The sequence below is a fragment of the Lampris incognitus genome, chromosome 6, assembly GCF_029633865.1.
Source record: "Lampris incognitus isolate fLamInc1 chromosome 6, fLamInc1.hap2, whole genome shotgun sequence".
In the NCBI taxonomy this organism is placed as follows: Eukaryota; Metazoa; Chordata; class Actinopteri; order Lampriformes; family Lampridae; genus Lampris; species Lampris incognitus.
Genome location: NC_079216.1, coordinates 13,697,427 through 13,717,639, shown reverse-complemented (window position 1 = coordinate 13,717,639; position 20,213 = coordinate 13,697,427). Strand labels below are relative to the sequence as shown.

At 44.2% G+C, this 20,213-nt stretch overlaps 1 protein-coding gene across 1 annotated transcript in view; it reads left to right on the top strand.

Moving 5' to 3' along the window:
- Window positions 1-447: 447 nt before the first annotated feature.
- The window catches only part of LOC130113889 (solute carrier organic anion transporter family member 1C1-like), a gene marked incomplete at its 5' end in the record, with an annotated part of 42,608 nt that continues 22,842 nt past the window's right edge, over window positions 448-20,213 (top strand). The window contains 5 exons of the mRNA XM_056281583.1: window positions 448-465; window positions 4,795-4,936; window positions 9,086-9,218; window positions 11,432-11,562; window positions 12,408-12,554. Coding sequence (XP_056137558.1) covers window positions 448-465; window positions 4,795-4,936; window positions 9,086-9,218; window positions 11,432-11,562; window positions 12,408-12,554 — 571 coding nt within the window. The remainder of the gene's footprint in view (window positions 466-4,794; window positions 4,937-9,085; window positions 9,219-11,431; window positions 11,563-12,407; window positions 12,555-20,213) is intronic.

The window sequence follows — 20,213 nt, the reverse complement described above, 5'->3', positions numbered from 1 at the left end:
AAGGAAGGCGCCCAGGAGACATCCTAATCAGATGCCCGAACCACCTTAACTGGCTGCTTTCAACGTGAAGGAGCAGTGCTTCTACTCCAAGCTCCCTCCGGATGTCCGAGCTCCTCACCCTATGGAGGAAACTCATTTCAGCCACTTGTATCTGCGATCTCACCCTTTCGGTCTCTACCCAAAGCTCATGACCATAGGTGAGGGTTGGAACGAAGATTTGACTGGTAAATTGAGAGCATTGCCTTTCAGCTCAGCTCCTTCTTCACCACAATGGTCTGGTACAACGTCCGCATTACTGCTGATGCTGCACCAATCCGCCTGTCAATCTCCCGCTCCATCCTACCCTCACTCATGAACAAGACCCCAAGATACTTGAACTCCTTCACTTGAGGCAACAACTCATCCCCAACCCGGAGGGATCAATCCACCATTTTCCAGTGGAGAACCATGGCCTCAGCCTTGGAGGTGCTGACTCTCATCCCAGCCATTTCCCACTCAGCTGCAAACCGCCCCAGTGTGTGCTGGAGGTCTCGTTCTGATGAAGTCAACAAAACCGCATCATCTGCAAAGAGCAGAGATGCAATTCTGAGGTTCCCAAAATAGACACACTCCTCACCTTGGCTGCGCCTTCAGATCCTGTCCATGAATATCACAAACAGAATCGGAGACAAGGGACAACCTTGGTGGAGTCCGACACCCACTGACCATGTGTCTGACTTTGTGCCAAGAATGCGGACAAAGCTCTCAATTATGTTATACAAGGACCAGATGGCTTGTAGCAATTGCCCCGGTACCCCATACTCCCGCAGTACCCCCCACAGAGTGCCCCGGGGTACACGGTCGTAAGCCTTCTCCAAGTCCATAAAACACATGTAGACTGGCTGGTCAAACTCCCATACCCGCCTCAGCACTTCCGCAAGGGTAAAGAGTTGGTCCATTGTTCCACGGCTAGGATGGAATCCGCATTGTTCCTCCTGGATCCGAGGTTTGATAATCGGTTGGGGCCTCCTTTCGAGCACCCTAGAGTACACTTTCCCAGGGAGGCTGAGCAATGTGATGCCCCAATAATCCGGTCCCCCTTTTTGAATATGGAACCACCACCTCAGTCTGCCACTCCACAGGTACTCTCCCTGACCTCCATGTGACACTGAAGAGGCGTGTCAACCAAAACAGCCCAACAATGTCCACAGCCTTCAGCATCTCAGGGCGAATCTCATCCACACCCGGTGCCTTGCCACCGAGGAGCCTTTTAACTACCTCAGAGACCTAACATGCCCTCCACTGAGGGCATGTTAGTCGTGTTCAGGAGCTCCTCAAAGTATTCTTTCCACTGCTTGACAACATCCCCCGTCCGGTCCGGATCAACAATTCCCCTCCCTGGCTGAACACAGCCTGAGTCAAGCCCTGCTTCCTCTTCCTGAGATACCGGATGGTTTGCCAGAACTTCCTTGAGGCCTCGTCCATAGCCTCGCCGAACTCCTCCCACAACCAAGTTTTTGCTTCCGCGACCACCAAAGTGGCAGCCCTTCTGGCCTCCCGGTACCTGTCTGCTGCTTCAGGAGAACCTTCGGCCAACCAAGTCCGAAAGGCCTCCTTCTTCAGTCTAACGGCTTCCCTCACTGCCGGTGTCCACCAGCGGGTTCTTAGGTTGCCGCCTCGACAGGCACCGATGACCTTATGACCACAGCTCCTGCCTGCCACATCTACAATAGAGGCTTTGAACATGGCCTACTCAGACTCCATGTCCCCAGCCTCCCTCGGGATACACGAGTACTTCTTCCGGAGGTGGGAGTTGGAAGACCTCACAGACAGGGGCCTCCACCAGATGTTCCCGGTTCACCCTCACTACATGTTTGGATTTGCCGGGTCTGTCCAGCAGCCTTCCCCGCCATCTGATCCAACTCACCACCAGGTGATCAGTTGACAGCTCTGCTCGTCTCTTCACCCGAGTGTCCAAAACATATGGCCACAGATCTGATGATATGACCACAAAGTCTATCATCTATATTCTATAATCGAGAGATTATTAGCTAAGGAAGTTGCTCAAAGAGTGGGAAGGCCCATAAAACGTATAGGACATTTCATCTCGTTCATGAAATGAAATGACAAATCAAGTGTTCCTGATTCCTGAAAACATGTTACACAGTAGAAAATGTGATAAAATCTTAGACTATACATAAGTATACAGAAGATGGTGGCACAAATTCACGTTTGCAGTGGCCTCACCCAGTACCATCCATGCAGTGTCTTTGTCCACGTCTGTGTCTAAATTTGTCTGCATTTGATGGCTGGGAGAGCTGGCGCTGGATCGGCTGGGAGAGCTTGGTTTGCTGTGTCCTGTGGGCCCAGGGACCACGGACCTGCCTGGAGCTGTGCCCGAAGAGGTAATACCGAGGGCGGTCTGACAGGACGGAGCGGGGCAAGCTAAGCTAACTGCCAGCCCATGCCGACCGGCAGTTTTGATAACACTGAAGGCGGCCTGGCGGTGGCCTCGCCTATCCTTGACTGTGTTTAGTGTCATCGTGTGGAGTGCGGAGAGGTGTGTCGAAGGTGTCTGGCTGGGAAAGCCAGCACTGGATCGGCTGAGGGAGCTTGGTCTGATGCATCCTTTGGGCCCAAGGACCACGGCCCTGACTGGAGCTGCACCCGAAGAGGAAACACCGAGGACGGTCTGACAGGATGCAGAAGCGGGGCAGGCTAAGCTAACTGCTAGCCCATGCAGACCGACAGTTCTGATAGTCATCCTGGCTGGTGTTCATTCTCCTGGACAGTGAATTTGTTTGTTTAGTTTAGATACAGTGCATCCGTAAAGTATTCACACCCCTTCACTTTCCCCACATTTTGTTATGTTACAGCCTTATTCCAAAATGGATTAAATTCCTTTTTTTTCTCATCAATCTACACACAATACCCCATAATGACAAAGCGAAAAAGGTTTTGTAGAAATTTTTGCAAATGTATTAAAAATAAAAAACTGAGTTATTGCATGTACATAAGTATTCACACCCTTTACTCAGTACTTGGTAGAGGCACCCTTGGCAGCGATTACAGCCTCAAGTCTTCTTGGGTATGAAGCTACAAGCTTGGCACACCTATATTTGGGGTATTTCTCCCATTCTTTTCTGCAGATCCTCTCGAGCTCTGTAAGGTTAGATGGGGAGCGTCGCTGCACAGCTATTTTCAGGTCTTTCCAGAGATGTTCAATGGGGTTCAAGTCTGGGCTCTGGCTGGGCCACTCAAGGACATTCACAGACTTGTCCTGAAGCCACTCCTTCGTTGTCTTGGCTTTGTGCTTAGGGTCATTGTTGTGTTGAAAGGTAAACCGTCGCCCCAGTCTGAGGTCCTGAGCGCTCTGGAGCAGGTTTTCATCAAGGATCTCTCTGTACTTTGCTCCATTCATCTTTCCCTCAATCCTGACTAGTCTCCCAGTTCCTGCCGTTGAAGAACATCCCCACAGCATGATGCTGCCACCACCATGCTTCACTGTAGGGATGGTATTAGCAAGGTGATGAGAGGTGCCTGGTTTCCTCCAGATGTGACGTTTGGCATTCAGGCCAAAGAGTTCAATCTTGGTTTCATCAGACCAGAGAATCTTGTTTCTCATGGTCTGAGAGTCCTTTAGGTGCTTTCTGGCAAACTCCAAGCGGGCTGTCATGTGCCTTTTACTGAGCAGAGGCTTCTGTCTGGCCACTCTAACGTAAAGGCCTGATTGGTGGAGTGCTGCAGAGATGGTTGTCCTTCTGGAAGGTTCTCCCATCTCCACAGAGGAATGCTGGAGCTCTGTCAGAGTGACCACCGGGTTCTTGGTCACCTCCCTGACCAAGGCCCTTCTCCCCCGATTGCTCAGTTTGGCTGGGCGGCCAGCTCTAGGAAAAGTCCTGGTGGATCCAAACTTCTTCCATTTATGAATGATGGAGACCACTGTGCTCTTCGGGACCTTCAAAGCTGTAGAAATTTTTTTGTACCCTTCCCAGATCTGTGCCTCGATACAATCCTGTCTCGGAGGTCCACAGACAATCCCTTTGACTTCATGGCTTGGTGTCTGCTCTGACATGCACTGTCAACAGTGGGACCTTATATGCAATAACATGCAATATTTCAGTTTTTTATTTTTAATAAATTTGCAAAAATTTCTACAAAACCTTTTTCACTTTGTCATTATGGGTTATTGTGTGTAGATTGATGAGAAAAAAATGGAATTTAATCCATTTTGGAATAAGGCTGTAACATAACAAAATGTGGGGAAATTGAAAAGGTGTGAATACTTTACGGATGCACTCTATATGTGTTAGTTTGGATATACGTGTTCTTGTAGTTTTTGGATGCGTTTTTGTCTTTGTGTTGCACTGCTGTGGGCTGGAGCAAACAATGTTTCATTTCATTTCATGAGCGCAAGTGCATGAAATGAAATGACAAAGTGTCTCTGATTCTGAAATAAGTATGCTTAGTTCTAATGACAGCTATGTATCTTAGCGTATCTTTAAAAGAACAGAATACGTCTAAGGGAATATAGTGTCATCTGTACTTCTGTGAGTACAAATATATTAAAAAAACGGTTTTACAAAGAGGTTACATCTGTAAATATTGAGCTTCCACAGTCTGCAGATACTTAGTATATTAGTAGTAATGAGCGCGTCGTTTAACTTATTTTAACTTTTATTTTGTGCTGTCGACGTTTCTCAAGAGTGTTGAAGATGTCCCTGTTTTTTTTGGTCAAATGGGTATTTGCAGATGCAGATCTTCTGCACGGGCATGTGTTTAAACTAACCTCCATCTTTCCCCTGTGACGTGCAGATTTTCCTGGCAGCCCTGTCCTTTGCCTACTTTGCCAAGGCACTGTCTGGCAGCTACATGAAGAGCACAATCACACAGCTGGAGAGGCGCTTTGACATCCCAACTTATCTGATCGGCATTATAGACGGGAGCTTTGAAATTGGTGAGTTTGTCTGTGTGTGTGTGTGTGTGTGTGTGTGTGTGTGTGTGTGTGTGTGTGTGTGTGTGTGTGTGTGTGTGCGCATCCCTATTTTTACCCTGGCTTTTTGTGTCTGTGTTTTGAGGCTTTTTAAATGCTAATGCCAGTGGGACAAGAATATATTCTCAGCACGTTCTCATATATGTTTTAGTGCTGCCGCCTGCGAGCCTGGAAAAGCCACAGATGCATCCTGGCTGCATATGAAATTGACTTGTAATGAGCAAATAATCCTTTGAAGCTACACATGTAGGCTAAGAAAAAGGATTTTTGTGATTTTGTTCCCCCTCCGGTGTTCAACAGATAATGAATGATCATTTGGATATGTAATAACATGGGCACATTCTGCAGAAAAATGGAGCTGATACTCAAATAGGTGACATTGTAAACGTTCAACTTTGCAGCAGGGCAGTAAGTTTGGACTGAAGACGTCACTTAGATGAGGGATGAAACGCTTCTGTCAATAAATGCTGTAACCAGATGAACTGATTCAACCTCGTTTGATTTTCTTACCTGGATTATTGAGCATGCATCAAGACATTTGCTGCAAGGCAGTTGCACACTTAACAGGCCCTAAGAAAAGTGTTAATTGTGTGGTTGTTCTAATATGAACACACACACACACACACACACACACACACACACACACACACACACACACACACACACACACACGTATATATATATATATATATATATATATATATATATAAACTTTTTTTGAACTGCCTGTCATGCTGGTGAATACAATAGAGCACACCTCAAGGACGGTTGTTTCTATGGTGATGTTTCCGTCAGCAACGGCGGATCACAAGCAGGGATTCTTTTAAGAGCACGTGTCCACAGCATGTATGGCTTTATTCATCTGAGAAAACGACATCACCCCCCCCCCCCCCCGCCCAACACCCCGCCCCAGTTTGCTCTGCTACCATATATACTCAGCACATGCAAGAAGGGGTTGCGCACGATCAAAATGCACTGCACACAGAGAGAGACAGACAGACAGACAGACAGACAGACAGACAGACAGAGAGAGAGAGAGAGAGAGAGAGAGAGAGAGAGAGAGAGAGAGAGAGAGAGAGAGAGAGAGAGAGAGAGAGAGAGAGAGAGAGAGAGAGAGAGAGAGAGAGAGACTCACACAGAAAGAGAGAGAGACAGAGAGACACACACACACACAAACACACAGAAAGAGAGACAGAGACAGAGAGAGCGAGACAGACAGTGACAGAGAGACAGAGAGACAGGGAGAGACAGAGAGAGACACACACACACACACACACACACAGAAAGAGAGACAGAGACAGAGAGAGCGAGACAAAGACAGTGACAGAGAGAGAGAGACAGGGAGAGAGAGAGAGAGAGAGAGAGACAGGGAGAGAGAGAGAGAGACGGAGAGAGAGCGAGAGATGACAAAGAGAGACTTGACAATATGTACAGTGTTATGTCATGCCAATAAAGCCATTTGAATTTGACACAGCAGCTCTAATTTAGTGGCGTTTTGGAAAGACTGGCTGCTCATAGCGTTATTATTGTCTGATGTCGGTAGTCATTTTGAAGTGTGGGGCAGAAAGCGTACCCTTGTATCACTGCAGTAACTGTGCTGCTCTTTACCAATGCCCATCTGCAGCCCAGTTCCTGTTGTCATAAGGCTGTTCACCAGGAAGGTCAGAACCTGATTTTGGCCATTAGAATCAGGCCTGAGAGGATGCACTTCACAATTATCATCACCGAACAACCCAGAGGAGTTGTTAGAAGCAGAATTTTATCATAATGGGGCATCCGTGTAGTGCAGCGGTCTATTCCGTTGCCTATCAAAACAGGGATCGCCAGTTCGGATTCCCGTGTTACCTCCGGCTTGGTCGGGCGTCCCTACAGACACAATTGGCTGTGTGTGCGGGCGGGACACCAGATGTGGGTATGGGTCCTGGTCACTGCACTAGCACCTTCTCTGGTTGGTCGGGGCACCTGTTCAGGGGGGAGGGGAAACTGGGGGGAATAGTGTGATCCTCCCACACGCTACGCCTGCCTGGTGAAACTCCTCACTGTCAGGTGAAAAGAAGCGGCTGGTGACTCCACATGTATCGGAGGAGGCATGTGGTAGTCTGCAGCCCTCCCTGGATCAGCAGAGGGGGTGGAGCAGCGACTGGGACAGCTTGTAAGAGTGGGGTAATTGGCCAAGTACAACTGGGGAGAAAATCAAAATAACAAATTTTTTTTTCATCATAATGAACAACTTCAAGTCTTACATTGCTTTATTACTAAAACTGCAGTAAAACGTCTTCCAGGGTGAATATAAACGTTTGTTTAGATACATTAAATAAATCAAATGTCATCTGATGACACGTGAGCTTATGTGTTTTGTCATTTTTAAATGGCTTTGAATGCAATTCTATCAACAACAACTAAGGACTGAACCTGCTTCTTTTGTAAACTGTCATGTGAGATGTTTATCTTTTGAGGTCTCATATATATATATATATATATATATATATATATATATATATATATATATATATATATGTATATGTATAGTGCATCCGGAAAAGTCAACATGGTTTTGCAGAAATTTTTGCAAATTTATTAAAAATAAAAAACTGAAATATTACATGTACATAAGTATTCACACCCTTTGCTATGACACTCAAAATTGAGCTCAGGTTCATCCTGTTTCCACTGATCATCCTTGAGATGTTTCTACAGCTTGATTGGAGTCCACCTCTAGTAAATTCAATGGATTGGAGATGATTTGGAAAGGCACACACCTGTCTATATAAGGTCCCACTGTTGACAGTGCATGTCAGAGCAGAAACCAAGCCATGAAGTCAAAGAAATTGTCTGTGGACCTCCGAGACAGGATTGTATCGAGGCACAGATCTGGGGAAGGGTACAAAAAAATTTCTACAGCTTTGAAGGTCCCGAAGAGCACAGTGGTCTCCATCATTCGTAAATGGAAGAAGTTTGGATCCACCAGGACTCTTCCTAGAGCTGGCCGCCCAGCCAAACTGAGCAATCGTGGGAGAAGGGCCTTGGTCAGGGAGGTGACCAAGAACCCGATGGTCACTCTGACAGAGCTCCAGCATTCCTCTGTGGAGATGGGAGAACCTTCCAGAAGGACAACCATCTCTGCAGCACTCCACCAATCAGGCCTTTATGGTAGCGTGGCCAGTCGGAAGCCTATACTCAATAAAAGGCACATGACAGCCCGCTTGGAGTTTGCCAGAAAGCACCTAAAGGACTCTCAGACCATGAGAAACAAGATTCTCTGGTCTGATGAAATCAAGATTGAACTCTTTGGCCTGAATGCCAAATGTCATATCTGGAGGAAACCAGGCACCTCTCATCACCTTGCTAATACCATCCCTACAGTGAAGCATGGTGGTGGCAGCATCATGCTGTGGGGATGTTTTTCAGCGACAGGAACTGGGAGACTAGTCAGGATCGAGGAAAAGATGAATGGAGCAAAGTACAGAGAGATCCTTGATGAAAACCTGCTCCAGAGCACTCAGAACCTCAGACTGGGGCTAAGGTTTACCTTTCAACATGACAATGACCCTAAGCACACAGCCAAGACAACGAAGGAGTGGCTTCGGGACAAGTCTGTGAATGTCCTTGAGTGGCCCAGCCAGAGCCCAGACTTGAACCCCATTGAACATCGCTGGAAAGACCTGAAAATAGCTGTGCAGCGACGCTCCCCATCTAACCTTACAGAGCTCGAGAGGATCTGCAGAGAAGAATGGGAGAAATACCCCAAATATTGGTATGCCAAGCTTGTAGCTTCATACCCAAGAAGACTTGAGGCAGTAATCACTGCCAAGGGTGCCTCAACTAAGTACTGAGTAAAGGGTGTGAATACTTATGTACATGCAATATTTCAGTTTTTTATTTTTAATAAATTTGCAAAAATTTCTACAAAACCTTTTTCACTTTGTCCTTATGGGGTATTGTGTGTAGCTTGATGAGGGAAAAAAAAGGAATTTAATCCATTTTGGAATAAGGCTGTAACATAACAAAATGTGGGGAAAGTGAAGGGGTGTGAATACTTTCCGGATGCACTGTGTATATATATATAATGTTTGTGTCACCCCCATCTCTTCTTCTGATCACCTCACCCTGTAGGGAATTTGTTGGTGATTGCGTTTGTCAGCTATTTTGGTGCAAAGCTCCACCGGCCTAAGATCATAGCGACCGGATGTGTCTTGATGTCTTTTGGAACCTTCTTGATCGCCATGCCTCATTTTATTATTGGCCGGTAGGCAAGACACATCTGCAATTCACTGCACTGTGATTCAATAATTAACTGTATGTTAATTCTACTGTCCTGAAAAACCATTTTTATTTCATTAACTGACACCTACTGTGCTACTGGTAATTGCACTCTTGTTTGACCATGAAATCCCAGAGGTGCGTTAGGATGGAGAAAGTCACCAGTGTTGTTGCATCAGTACTTTCCTCAACACAGAACCATAAATATGACTGAACCACAGTTTCAGCTATTGGTATTTTAGTCCCTGAAAGGTCTTCTAGGAGCTTTCAAAAGTCATACCCGACACAGTTTCCCAACATTAACAATAAGAAAGGAATGACTACAAAGGCATCTATCATTTGAATATTCATGCATCAGCTGTTATTTGAAATGTGCCAGCAATAAAAAGCATCAAAAATGCATTTTTTTTGTATGTAAATCACTTCAATTTTAGGTTCGGAAAAGTTTTGGACTTTTAAAACACATTTAGTTTAACAGTGCCATAACACCCTAGCACTAGAATGACCAGGATTTCACTCCTACCTAAAACGACCACGGGCCGTCAAAATCACCGCCGGTTTTTAAACTCTATATTCTGTCAAGATAAATACCCAGTTGAGATATTAACGCATTGCATGTTAGTATGTCTGTTAGGAAACTAACGGACACCAAAATTAAAATTTCAACAACTATAATACTATTTTTAAACAATTTATGCTTCACAGAGCCATGGTCGAACTTGAATAGCAAAATTGAAAAAGTGAAAATATTACCTGAAAAACAAAACGCAAAACATATTGTTGATCATATATCTTGATCAGGCAGCACAGTGGCGCAGTGGTTAGTGCGGTCGCCTCACGGCAAGAAGGTTCTGGGTTCGAGGCCTGGGGTAGTCCAACCTTGGGGGGGTCGTCCTCTGTGTGGAGTTTGCATGTTCTCTCCGTGTCTATGTGGGTTTCCTCCGGGGGCTCCGGTTTCCTCCCACAGTCCAAAGACATGTAGGTCAGGTGAATTGGCCATACTAAATAGCCCCTAGGTATGAATGTGTGTGTGTGTGTGTGTGTGTGTGTGTGTGTGTGTGTGTGTGTGTGTGTGTGTGTGTGTGTGTGTACATGTCGGCCCTGTGTGATGGCCTGGCGGCCTGTCCGGGGTGTCTCCCTGCCTGCCGCCCAATGACTGCTGGGATAGGCTCCAGCATCCCCGAGAGCAGGACAAGCGGTTTGGATAATGGATGGATATATCTTGATCATATGTTGATGTTGAGCATATGTCTCTCATATTGAATAACAAAACAGAAAACACATATTGCTAATCCAACAAACGCAACAAGGCCTATAAAATGTGAAATGTAAAGAAATAAGTGTAAATAACCACTTAAACAGTCCCGAACAACGACTGGACCTTAAAAACTACTAGGACGACCGTGGGCCGTCATTTTGACCACCCAGGTTTTTTTTTAAACTCTATTCTGTCAAGATAAATACCCAGTTGAGATATTAACGCATTGCATATGTTAGTGTCTGTTAAGAAACGATTGACCAAGTACAAATTAACATTTTAAGAACTTTAAAACTATTTCTCAAACAATTTAAAATGGCCGCTGTCCCACGCCTGTAAATACTGCAACGCCTCGGTGGTAGTCATGGTGCCCCTGAAACGGCGTCTGTAACCAGACATGTTGGCAATAATCAGAAATCAAGTTTAGACCATTACTCTCCACTGGAGGGCGCTAGTGTGTTTCTAGGGCAGAGCGAGGAACTCAGCGACGGAAGTGACACGAACAACACACATCGTAAATAGTGACATGACACGCACGATGCGCGCAAATTACGAGCGGCCATTTTGACGGCTCGTGGTCGTTTAATGTATATCTTATCATAACCTTTTTTGTGCAATTGATCTAAAAATCATTTTAATGCAAATACAGTATATGCAATTTTATGATCATTCAGGGAGTGGCAGGTCTGTATCTTTTTTTTTTACAAAGTTATACTTTGAAAATCCAAAACCGTCAAAATGGCGGCTTTGGTCGTTCTAGTGCTAGCTGTTTTTTTGCATGACAGATATTAATTACCCTTTGTAAATGTGACGTAAACTCTTGTACCATTTGTAAAGTGATGTGGTTCACATTGTGTACAGGTCACGTTGTGTGGGTCTAATGACACCTGATGCTTTCTCCCTTCCCTTGTTTAACAGTTGCATTGGTATTTTCTACGCAGCTATAAGTTCGAAACATCAGTTAGATCTGCAGTGAATTCAACCACTAACCTCTCTCCATGTCCAGCAAGTTCACCTGGGTCGATCAGGGCAGGTGACAGGCCCTCTACACTGCCTTCTGGAGGTGAGCCCTGCAATAGCAACAGCACAAAGCATAGTCAGGAGAACGCATTACTTCCTCCCTACACCTCCTATATGAGCACATTCTTTTTCATGGGGCAAATAATGTGAAATAAACAAAGGTTAAAAGAAATTTGTCCAATTTACGTGGCATTTGAGTCATTGAAATGTGGCACACAGCAGTAATCTGATAATCCACAACAGGTTAGAAAAAAAGGAATGTTTCCCTACTAGTTTTGTCTCGTGTGTTGACATATACACATAAACACCACATAACCTGACAGCTACTTCAAAAACACCAAAATAAGATGGAGGACTATACAAAGCACCCTCCATACATGCAAAGAGTTACTCCTGTGTGTGTCATGCAGCTTTGGTTGGAGTAGCTTCTTTAACTATAGAAGCGTTATAGTAGATTAGGATCCAGCACCGCAATGGGTTTACATTCCAAGCGTGGGATGGTAACGCAAGCCTGAGGTAATCACATATAAATAAATAAAAAATATGCAGAATTCACCAGTTTTTTGTTTGTTACATAGGTTGAGCTTTTTCTTTTTTGCACTCCATGTAGAAAGACACCAGTTATTTCCAATTTACGTGGAAATGAAATATGTAAATATTCTTACGATTTTAGGTCAAGTAGTCACTTTTGCTAGATAATTAAGATGTATTTTTTGTTTTAATTTTAAACCGTTTTCTTCATGACCTTGCGTCTTTATGTTGAACATCCCGCTGAGACAAATGGCTGGCATGTGCTCACTTTGTGTACTCGGATGTTAATAAATGTAAAACGTGAAACTGCACGCGAGGGAAGTGCTCACATTGTTGCTCATCATCACGTGTTACTTTCTGCCTTAGGGTGTGAGCGAGAGTCCGGTGTCTCCATGTGGATCTATGTGTTCCTGGGGAATGTTCTGCGTGGGATTGGAGAGACTCCAGTCCAGCCTTTGGGAATCTCCTACATAGACGATTATGCGAGCTCTGAAAACGCTGCCCTCTACATTGGTATTGGATTTCGTTCTCTTTTAGCGCCGTTGGTCTGCAGCTACTGGGAGTGTGGTTCAGTTTTTATCTGTGGTAAAAAATTAATTAATTAATTAATTAAAGGTAGTGTAAACTACTAATAAGACACGTTAGCCCCTAGCTAACGGGTCTGACCCTTTAGCCGAGCGGTTAGCGATGTCGCCTTGTGGTGCAGTACACCCCGTATCGAATCCCGCACCTGGCAAGAAAATAACCGGTTACAGTAGCATCTGTAATTGTGTGACACAGCGGCCTCTAAGGTCTTTTTATGGCGATGGCAAAAACACATTATGTTGTTGGGTGGAACCACGGGTCGCCGCGCCCCTCCACAACTCTCACAGTGTGCCTCCCTTCACACTTCCAAGCCAGCAGTTTTCAGAGCCTTCATGTTTGACAAAGATAGGGGGGGGACAAGTCATCACTTCCACAGTAAAATGCTGCAAACGTAGCATCACTTGTGAATCCTCTTGTGGCTTTAAAGCAGTGTTTCTCAACCGGGGGTCCGCGGACCCCTCGTGGTCCGTGAAAATAAATATCTTTAAAAAAAATATCCTATGACACTTATAGAAATAGGGTTATTTTACTCAAATGTGACTGAGACCTTTATCTACCTAAACTATACAGGGTAACAGGACTTTTTTCTCTAATTACATCTGTTTCACAAGTGTAATTTATTGTATTTTAATAAGAGATCTCGCTCCCGTTTGCATTGTTAAAAGTTACTGCATAAAAATTCTGTTGTTACATATATCTGAAAGTTACTGAATACATATTCTGTTTTGTTACATATATCTGAAAGTTACTGCATGAGAATTCTGTTTTGTTAACTATATCTAAGTTACAACTGAAAACTCTTATTTTTGCCCCAAAGAGTGAATAAATGCTATAATGCAATTTAAAATGCAGTTTCTACTGTTTCTACAAATTGCAACCCCCCCTCCCCCAAGATCAGGTGGAGGGGTCCTCAGGGTAGATCAAAAATACGCAGGGGGTCCAGGACCCCAAAAAGGTTGAGAACCACTGCTTTAAAGCAACACTGTAATGTTCCTAGAGGCCATGATACACGAGCAACTTTTTTGGACAATGTTGCTGACCATTATTGCTAGCATTGTTTTGCAATGAAAAGCAGCAACTTTTCATTATCGGGAAAATTAGATCAGGCGGGCAAAGCAGCAGGCAACTTTTGGGACCCTCCAATCCGATTTCAGTTTTTAGTCATGTGACTACTTAAGACGAGTTTTCCCGCCCTTACCTGGGTGCATTGTTCTTCCGGTCTAAGCGTCCGTAGCTGGACGTAAACGTGCAAGCCTAGATCTGCGATATCTTCAATAACATTAAACATTAAAAATGGACATTAGAAAATCAAAAACAATGTGCGGCGCGTGGCTGTACTACTACACGGAAACGCCTGAATGAGTGGTTGGATAGAGAGCGTGTTGCCCATCGACCTGCCACAAAACGGCGATGTCCCTGCATCCCATTGTTTTCCTTCCACAGAAAACCAACAGCGGATTTCGAATCACGGATGTGGTTGAAGGCTTTGAATTTGAAGAAACCGCCGAAAAACGTCTTTGTTTGTTCCCGTCGCTTCATTGCCAAAAAGCCCACCAAAGAAAACTCTCTCCCTGAACTGCGGTAACTAGGTAGTTACTCGTTACACCGGAAAAGAAAAGCATAGGGTGGCCGGAATGCGGAAATGGACCGGAAGTGCCGCGTAAACTTGTCTAAAGAAAATCAACAAATATGGCGGCCAATCTTGCCTGGAGGGAGAAAACGGAGAAGCAACTAATTTCACTCTTCTCAGGTAAACTGAACAATCAAAACATGTAGTTTTCGTATATTCTGAATAAACGTGTATTTTTAGGTGTTATTCAAACAGTCATCAAATATATTCTCAGCTCTCTCTATTTGTTAGCTTAAGGAGCTGTGAAAGATTTCATGCGTTTCCTTGGTTACCATGGCCTTGCCAGTCATAAATAGAAATAAATTCAATATGTGACGAAAATCTGTCAAAGTAACTGAAGCTGTGAAATTAATATGACCTAACATTCAAAACTAGGACACTGAACAAGTGTATACCTAAAAAAAAAGAAAAGTACCTGCCAACCCTCTTCTTTTCCTTGTGCTTCTAGACCATCTACCGGCATACTGCCGTATATTTTTGCTGAGGGAGAACTCCACTAATGTCCCAAACCCTCAAAGTTTATTAAGAAGAGGCATCATTAAGGGATCAATCCGTTTTGTCTGTGTAAGTATAAGATGAAAGAAACCGTAGCCTACTCATTCTATTCCCCCACTTTCCTCTAAGGAAAAAAAAATTCCTGGGCGTCCGTGTGGCGTGGCAGCCTATTCAGTTGCCTGCCAACACGGGATCGCCGGTTCGAATCCCCGTGTTACCACCGGCTTGGTCGGGCGTCCCTACAGACGCAATTGGCCGTGTCTGCGGGTGGGAAGCCGGATATGGGTATGTGTCCTAGTCGCTGTACTAGCGCCTCCTCTGGTCAGTCGGGGCACCTGTTCGGCTAGGAGGGGAAACTGGGGGGAATAGCGTGATCCTCCCAGGCGCTACGTCCCCCTGGTGAAACTCCTCACTGTCAGGTGAAAAGAAGCGGCTGGTGACTCCACAGGTATCGGAGGAGGCACGTGGTAGTCTGCAGTCCTCCCCAGATCAACAGAGGGGGTGGAGCAGCAACCAGGACAGCTGGGAAGAGTGGGGTAATTGGCCAAGTATAATTAGGGAGAAAAAGGGGGAAAACATAAAAAAAATCCCCTGTATTTTAAAACCTAAATGGTATGATTTTTGTCAAGATGCTAGCTAACGTTAGTTAATTTGCTTGCTGTCATTTGTGTGTGTGTGTGTGTGTGTGTGTGCGAGTGTGAGTCAGTCAGTCAGTGAGATGTTGAGGTTCTTGTTTCTAGCCCCCTCATCTCATCCCTCTTGCTCCATTTCATTTACTTTAGGGGTCACTGTGGTGACCCCTAACAGGATTAGCCGAAAGTAGTAGTAGTAGTAGTATCTGGCCAATTACCCCACTCTTCCGAGTTGTCCTGATCGCCGCTCCACCCCCTCTGCCGATCTGGGGAGGGCTGCAGAATACCACATGCCGCCTCCGATACATGTGGAGTCGCCAGCCGCTTCTTTTCACCTATTGTGAGGAGTTCAGCCATGGGGACATAGTGTGTGGGAGGATCACGCTATCCCCCCCCCCCCCAATCAGGCCCCCCAACTGACCAGAGGAGATGCTAGTACAGCGACCAGGACACACACCCACATCCGGCTTCCCACCCGCAGACACGGCCAATTGTGTCTGTAGGGACGTCCAACCAAGCTGGAGATAACACGGGGATTCGAACCGCCGATAGTAAGCAACGGAATGGACCACCACACCAATGGACCGCCTCCCCATTTCATTTATTAGAGCACCCGTGCCTGTGGAATGTTATGCTTGAAGTCTACAAGACAAACAGAGGAGGGGCAGATGCATGAAGGCCTTGTGCGCCCAACTAAATTCTGCACAGACAGAAGTTGTTGTCACAGGTAGGAAATTGAGAATGAGCAGTTAATGATAATGGGTGTGTGATATTATGTCACAGACAGACAATTTCCACATTGACATGTACAGAGGGGTCTTTCATTTTTGGTAGCAAAAAAAGTATGTAATGTGTTACTTTTCTCAGTAAGTAATATTGTAATATATCAAGTCACTTTTAGAAGTAAGCTCCTCAACACTGCTGGCCAGTAGCTTGGCACTAAGCCCAGAGCGGCAGCGCACTAGGAGTGAAGGGGAGGAGGCAGACTATTAACAAAAGGCCCTTTAAAAGTTTTACAAAATTTTCTTTTTGTCCTTTGCAGTAGACATCATTAAAAGAAATTCAAGAACCTGCTGACCACCTTCCAGCAATAACATAATGCAGCATCCAGCAAGTGGTCAGGTGATGGAGCAGATGGCATTTACATTCCGAGATGGAAATATTATAAAGACCTGCTTTTTTTTTTTTTGAAGCGGGACAACCCAGTGAGTCCAAAGACCATATCCCATCCCATCCAGATTGAAACAGTAACTCAAGACAAAAAAGCTTCCAAAAATGTAAAAAGGAAAAAACAGAGATCATCCGCAAAGCAGAGGTGGCAGTATGTCTTGGAGTGCTTTAAAAAACAACAGCAGAAACTGGAGTCAGCACGTTCAGGTTTTATAAAATATGTGGAAGAATGTCTGCATGAGGTGCCGGTGGAGAAACTGAAGAGTGTCGAGAGGAATATCATAGAAGTTTTACATGCTAATATAGTAGAAGAAGAATAATAGAAAAGATAGAAATAGTTTGATCACTCGGTTTTTTATTACCTGATTTTAGTAATAACATACAAGAGAAAAGACTACGTACTAATTAATGTTCCATAAAATCTAACAAAATGTAAATTTATAATCACCTGCTCACTTGTTTTCATTACTTTCCTGTGTCTATTTGCAATGTGCATTTAAATGGAATTAATAATATATATAAAATAAAAAATAAATACATATACATTAATTCAGTGTATTTATTCACTGGAAAATCAGTGCATTTATTATTGCTCAAATATTATGAGCCCTTCATAGGTCAGGATCATTATTATGCACTACAAGGAAATGGCACTGTTCTGCCAACTGACAGCTCCATTTGTATTGAAGTAGGAGGTAAACTTGTCAGGTAATTTTGGCATCAGTGGTTGGGTTTCTGTCATGATTAGGTTCCAGCTGAAGTAGTCCCTCTGGTTCTTTTCACCAGGATTCTGGAATTACATGTCCAGTTTCCTGGGCCACCTGATCTACTAAGGTGTTTGGGGAGTACACCTGCCATGTGGCATCTTGTGTGCGAAGGTAGTTGTGCAGTGCACAGTCTGCCTTGGTGACACACACCACTTTTTCAGGTACTATTCCAATGGAGACCCATAACTAGTTGGACAAAACCCCAAAGGCGTTCTCCACACATCCTCTTGCCCGAGAGAGACCAGTTAAATATCCTCTTCTCGTTCCTTGAGGGTGAAGGCCTCATCTGCCACCACAACGTGAAAGACTGGCATCTCTCCCAATGTTTTCTGAGCTGGCATGTTGACCGAGGGGTGGGGGGTGGCCAGAGTGATAAAGTACTTTGTAGCCACTAATAAACACTTGATTAAGTATGCCAAATTGTATCCAAGCTTTACATAAGTTTGATCTTGTGACCCTGTTATCACCTGACTACGTCTCTGACTTTTGACCTGCGACCACAGAATGAGTTTTAGTTTACCATATTATTTCAGACACTGCAACAGGCCACTGGTCACCTATGGAGAAGTAGAGAAGCAGAATAGATTCTGCTTTGGTCCAGGTAGTGTGACAATCTATTCCATTGTCTACCAACACGGGGATCGCCAGTTCAAATCCCCGTGTTACCTCCGGCTTGGTTGGGTGTCCCTACAGACACAATTGGCTGTGTCTGCGGGTGGGAAGCCGGATGTGGCTATGTGTCCTGCTCGCTGCACTAGCGCCTCCTCTGGTTGGTCGGGTTGCCTGTTCAGGGAGGATGGGGGCACTGGGGGGGAATAGTGTGATCCTCACATACGCTATGTCCCCCTGGCGAAACTCCTCACTGTCAGGTGAAAAGAAGCAGCTGGCGACTCCACATGTATCGGAGTAGTCTTCAAGGGTGGAGCAGTGACTGGGACAATTCAGAAAAGTGGGGTAATTGGCTGGATACAATTGGGAAGAAAAATGGGGGGAAAAGCAGTTGATATTTACCTTTTATCAATCAATTTAAAAATCAATCATTTAAATGATAACTGCTGCTTAGGACTGGTCTTCCATTTTTCTGCTTAACATCATCAAGACAACATTCTGATTGGTCCAGACAAGGTTTCAGAAGTATCAATAAGCAATGTGAATGGTGACTGGTTGCCAAACATTCTTTTTCAGGCATGTTGCCCAATGTCACGTCATTGCTACCAGTGTATCAGGGGAACTTGCGTTGCTGGCAATATTCCTGGCAATATTGCCCAAAAAAAGGTGCTTGTGTATCATGGCCATATGAATTTATTAAGTTCCGGAGTGTGTACACAACAAATTGAGGCCTCTGTGACTTTAATACACCACTTAATTCCACTGCTGTTGCATCAAATGGTTTGGTGCGATGCAATACCAGCCAACGAGATGTGATTGTTTCTTCGCATACAGGAAATGATGCTCACTATGAGGCATGATTAAAAATGAATGCCACAGTTTACTTTTTTCTCTTAAGCAATGGACCCACACATTGCTGCATACTCTACCACTTACAAGCCAAGAATTTGCTCTGCGAGAAATAAAATCTAAAATCCCAAGTTCATTTTTGTCATGCCTCATTTCTTTTGTGTGAAGAAATGACATGTCTTGTTGGCCCGTGTTGTGATAATACTGCCCATGCTTGTTGCACACGACAAATTTTGGTAATAGTTGTGGAAGTAAGTGGTGTATTGAAGTGCCAGAGGTCTCAATTTTTATGTACACACTCCAGATGTGAATGAATTGATGGGAAATTTTGCAATTTCCTTTTAAAATATTTCCATTTCAGGAAAGCATATTTATATGATGTGAGAGCAGTAGCAAGCTCATACGCTTTCCAGGGAAAGGTGCTTTCCTCTATCTGCTATTGTGAAAAGTGGCAATCCACCCCCCATCCCCCCACCCCCGAGTTCATCAGTTAGTGTCTTCCATTGCTGACCATGTAAAACAAGAATGTAATAATAATAATAACTTTATTTATATAGCACTTTTCTAAAACAATGTTACAAAGTGCTTTACAAAGAAATAAAACCAGACAACACAAAAATAAGAATATGACCAAATATGTAAGAGTAAAAATAAAAAAAACATTTGTAAAAGCTTTCATAAAAAGAAGTTTTAAGATGAGATTTAAAAGAAGCTAGAAACTTGGTTTGTCTTAGTTCAATAGGAAGAGAGGTCCATAGTGTGGGGGCTCTAACAGCAAAAGCCCGATCATCCTTTGTAACAAACCCGAGACATGGGAATAACCAGCAGGGCTCCATCTGCTGCTCTTAATGGTCATGGGGCATAAACCAGGTCAATAAATCATACTCGTATATAGGAGTAAGACCATTTAAAGCTTAAAAGTGAGCAATAAAATTTTAAAATCATTTCGAAATATAACAGGGAGACAGTGTAGGGAGCCAAGCACAAGAGTAATATGGTCATGCCTCTTTGTCTCAGTATTGAGCTGAGCAACGGTATTTTGTACCAACTGCAGATGGTGGAGGGAGCCCTTGCTGATACTAGAATAAAATGCATTACAATAGTCAAGCCGAGAATAGATAAAAGCATGTACAACGTTTTGCAGATCAGCAATTGATAGAAATGACATAATTTTGGAGATTAGCTTGAGCTTGAGAAAGCATGACTGAACAACATGTTTGATTTGATTATCAAAACCGAGGTTAGCATTGAATATAACCTCAAGATTCCTAGCAACCTGCTTAAAACCAACAACATTAGTAACAAAAGGGCTGATGGAATTTTCAGGACTTAACAGAATGACCTCAGATTTATCATCATTAAATCTGAGAAAATTTTTGGACATCCAGGATTTAATGTCAGAGAGGCAAATTGTGAGATTTGCTAGGGCGCTAGG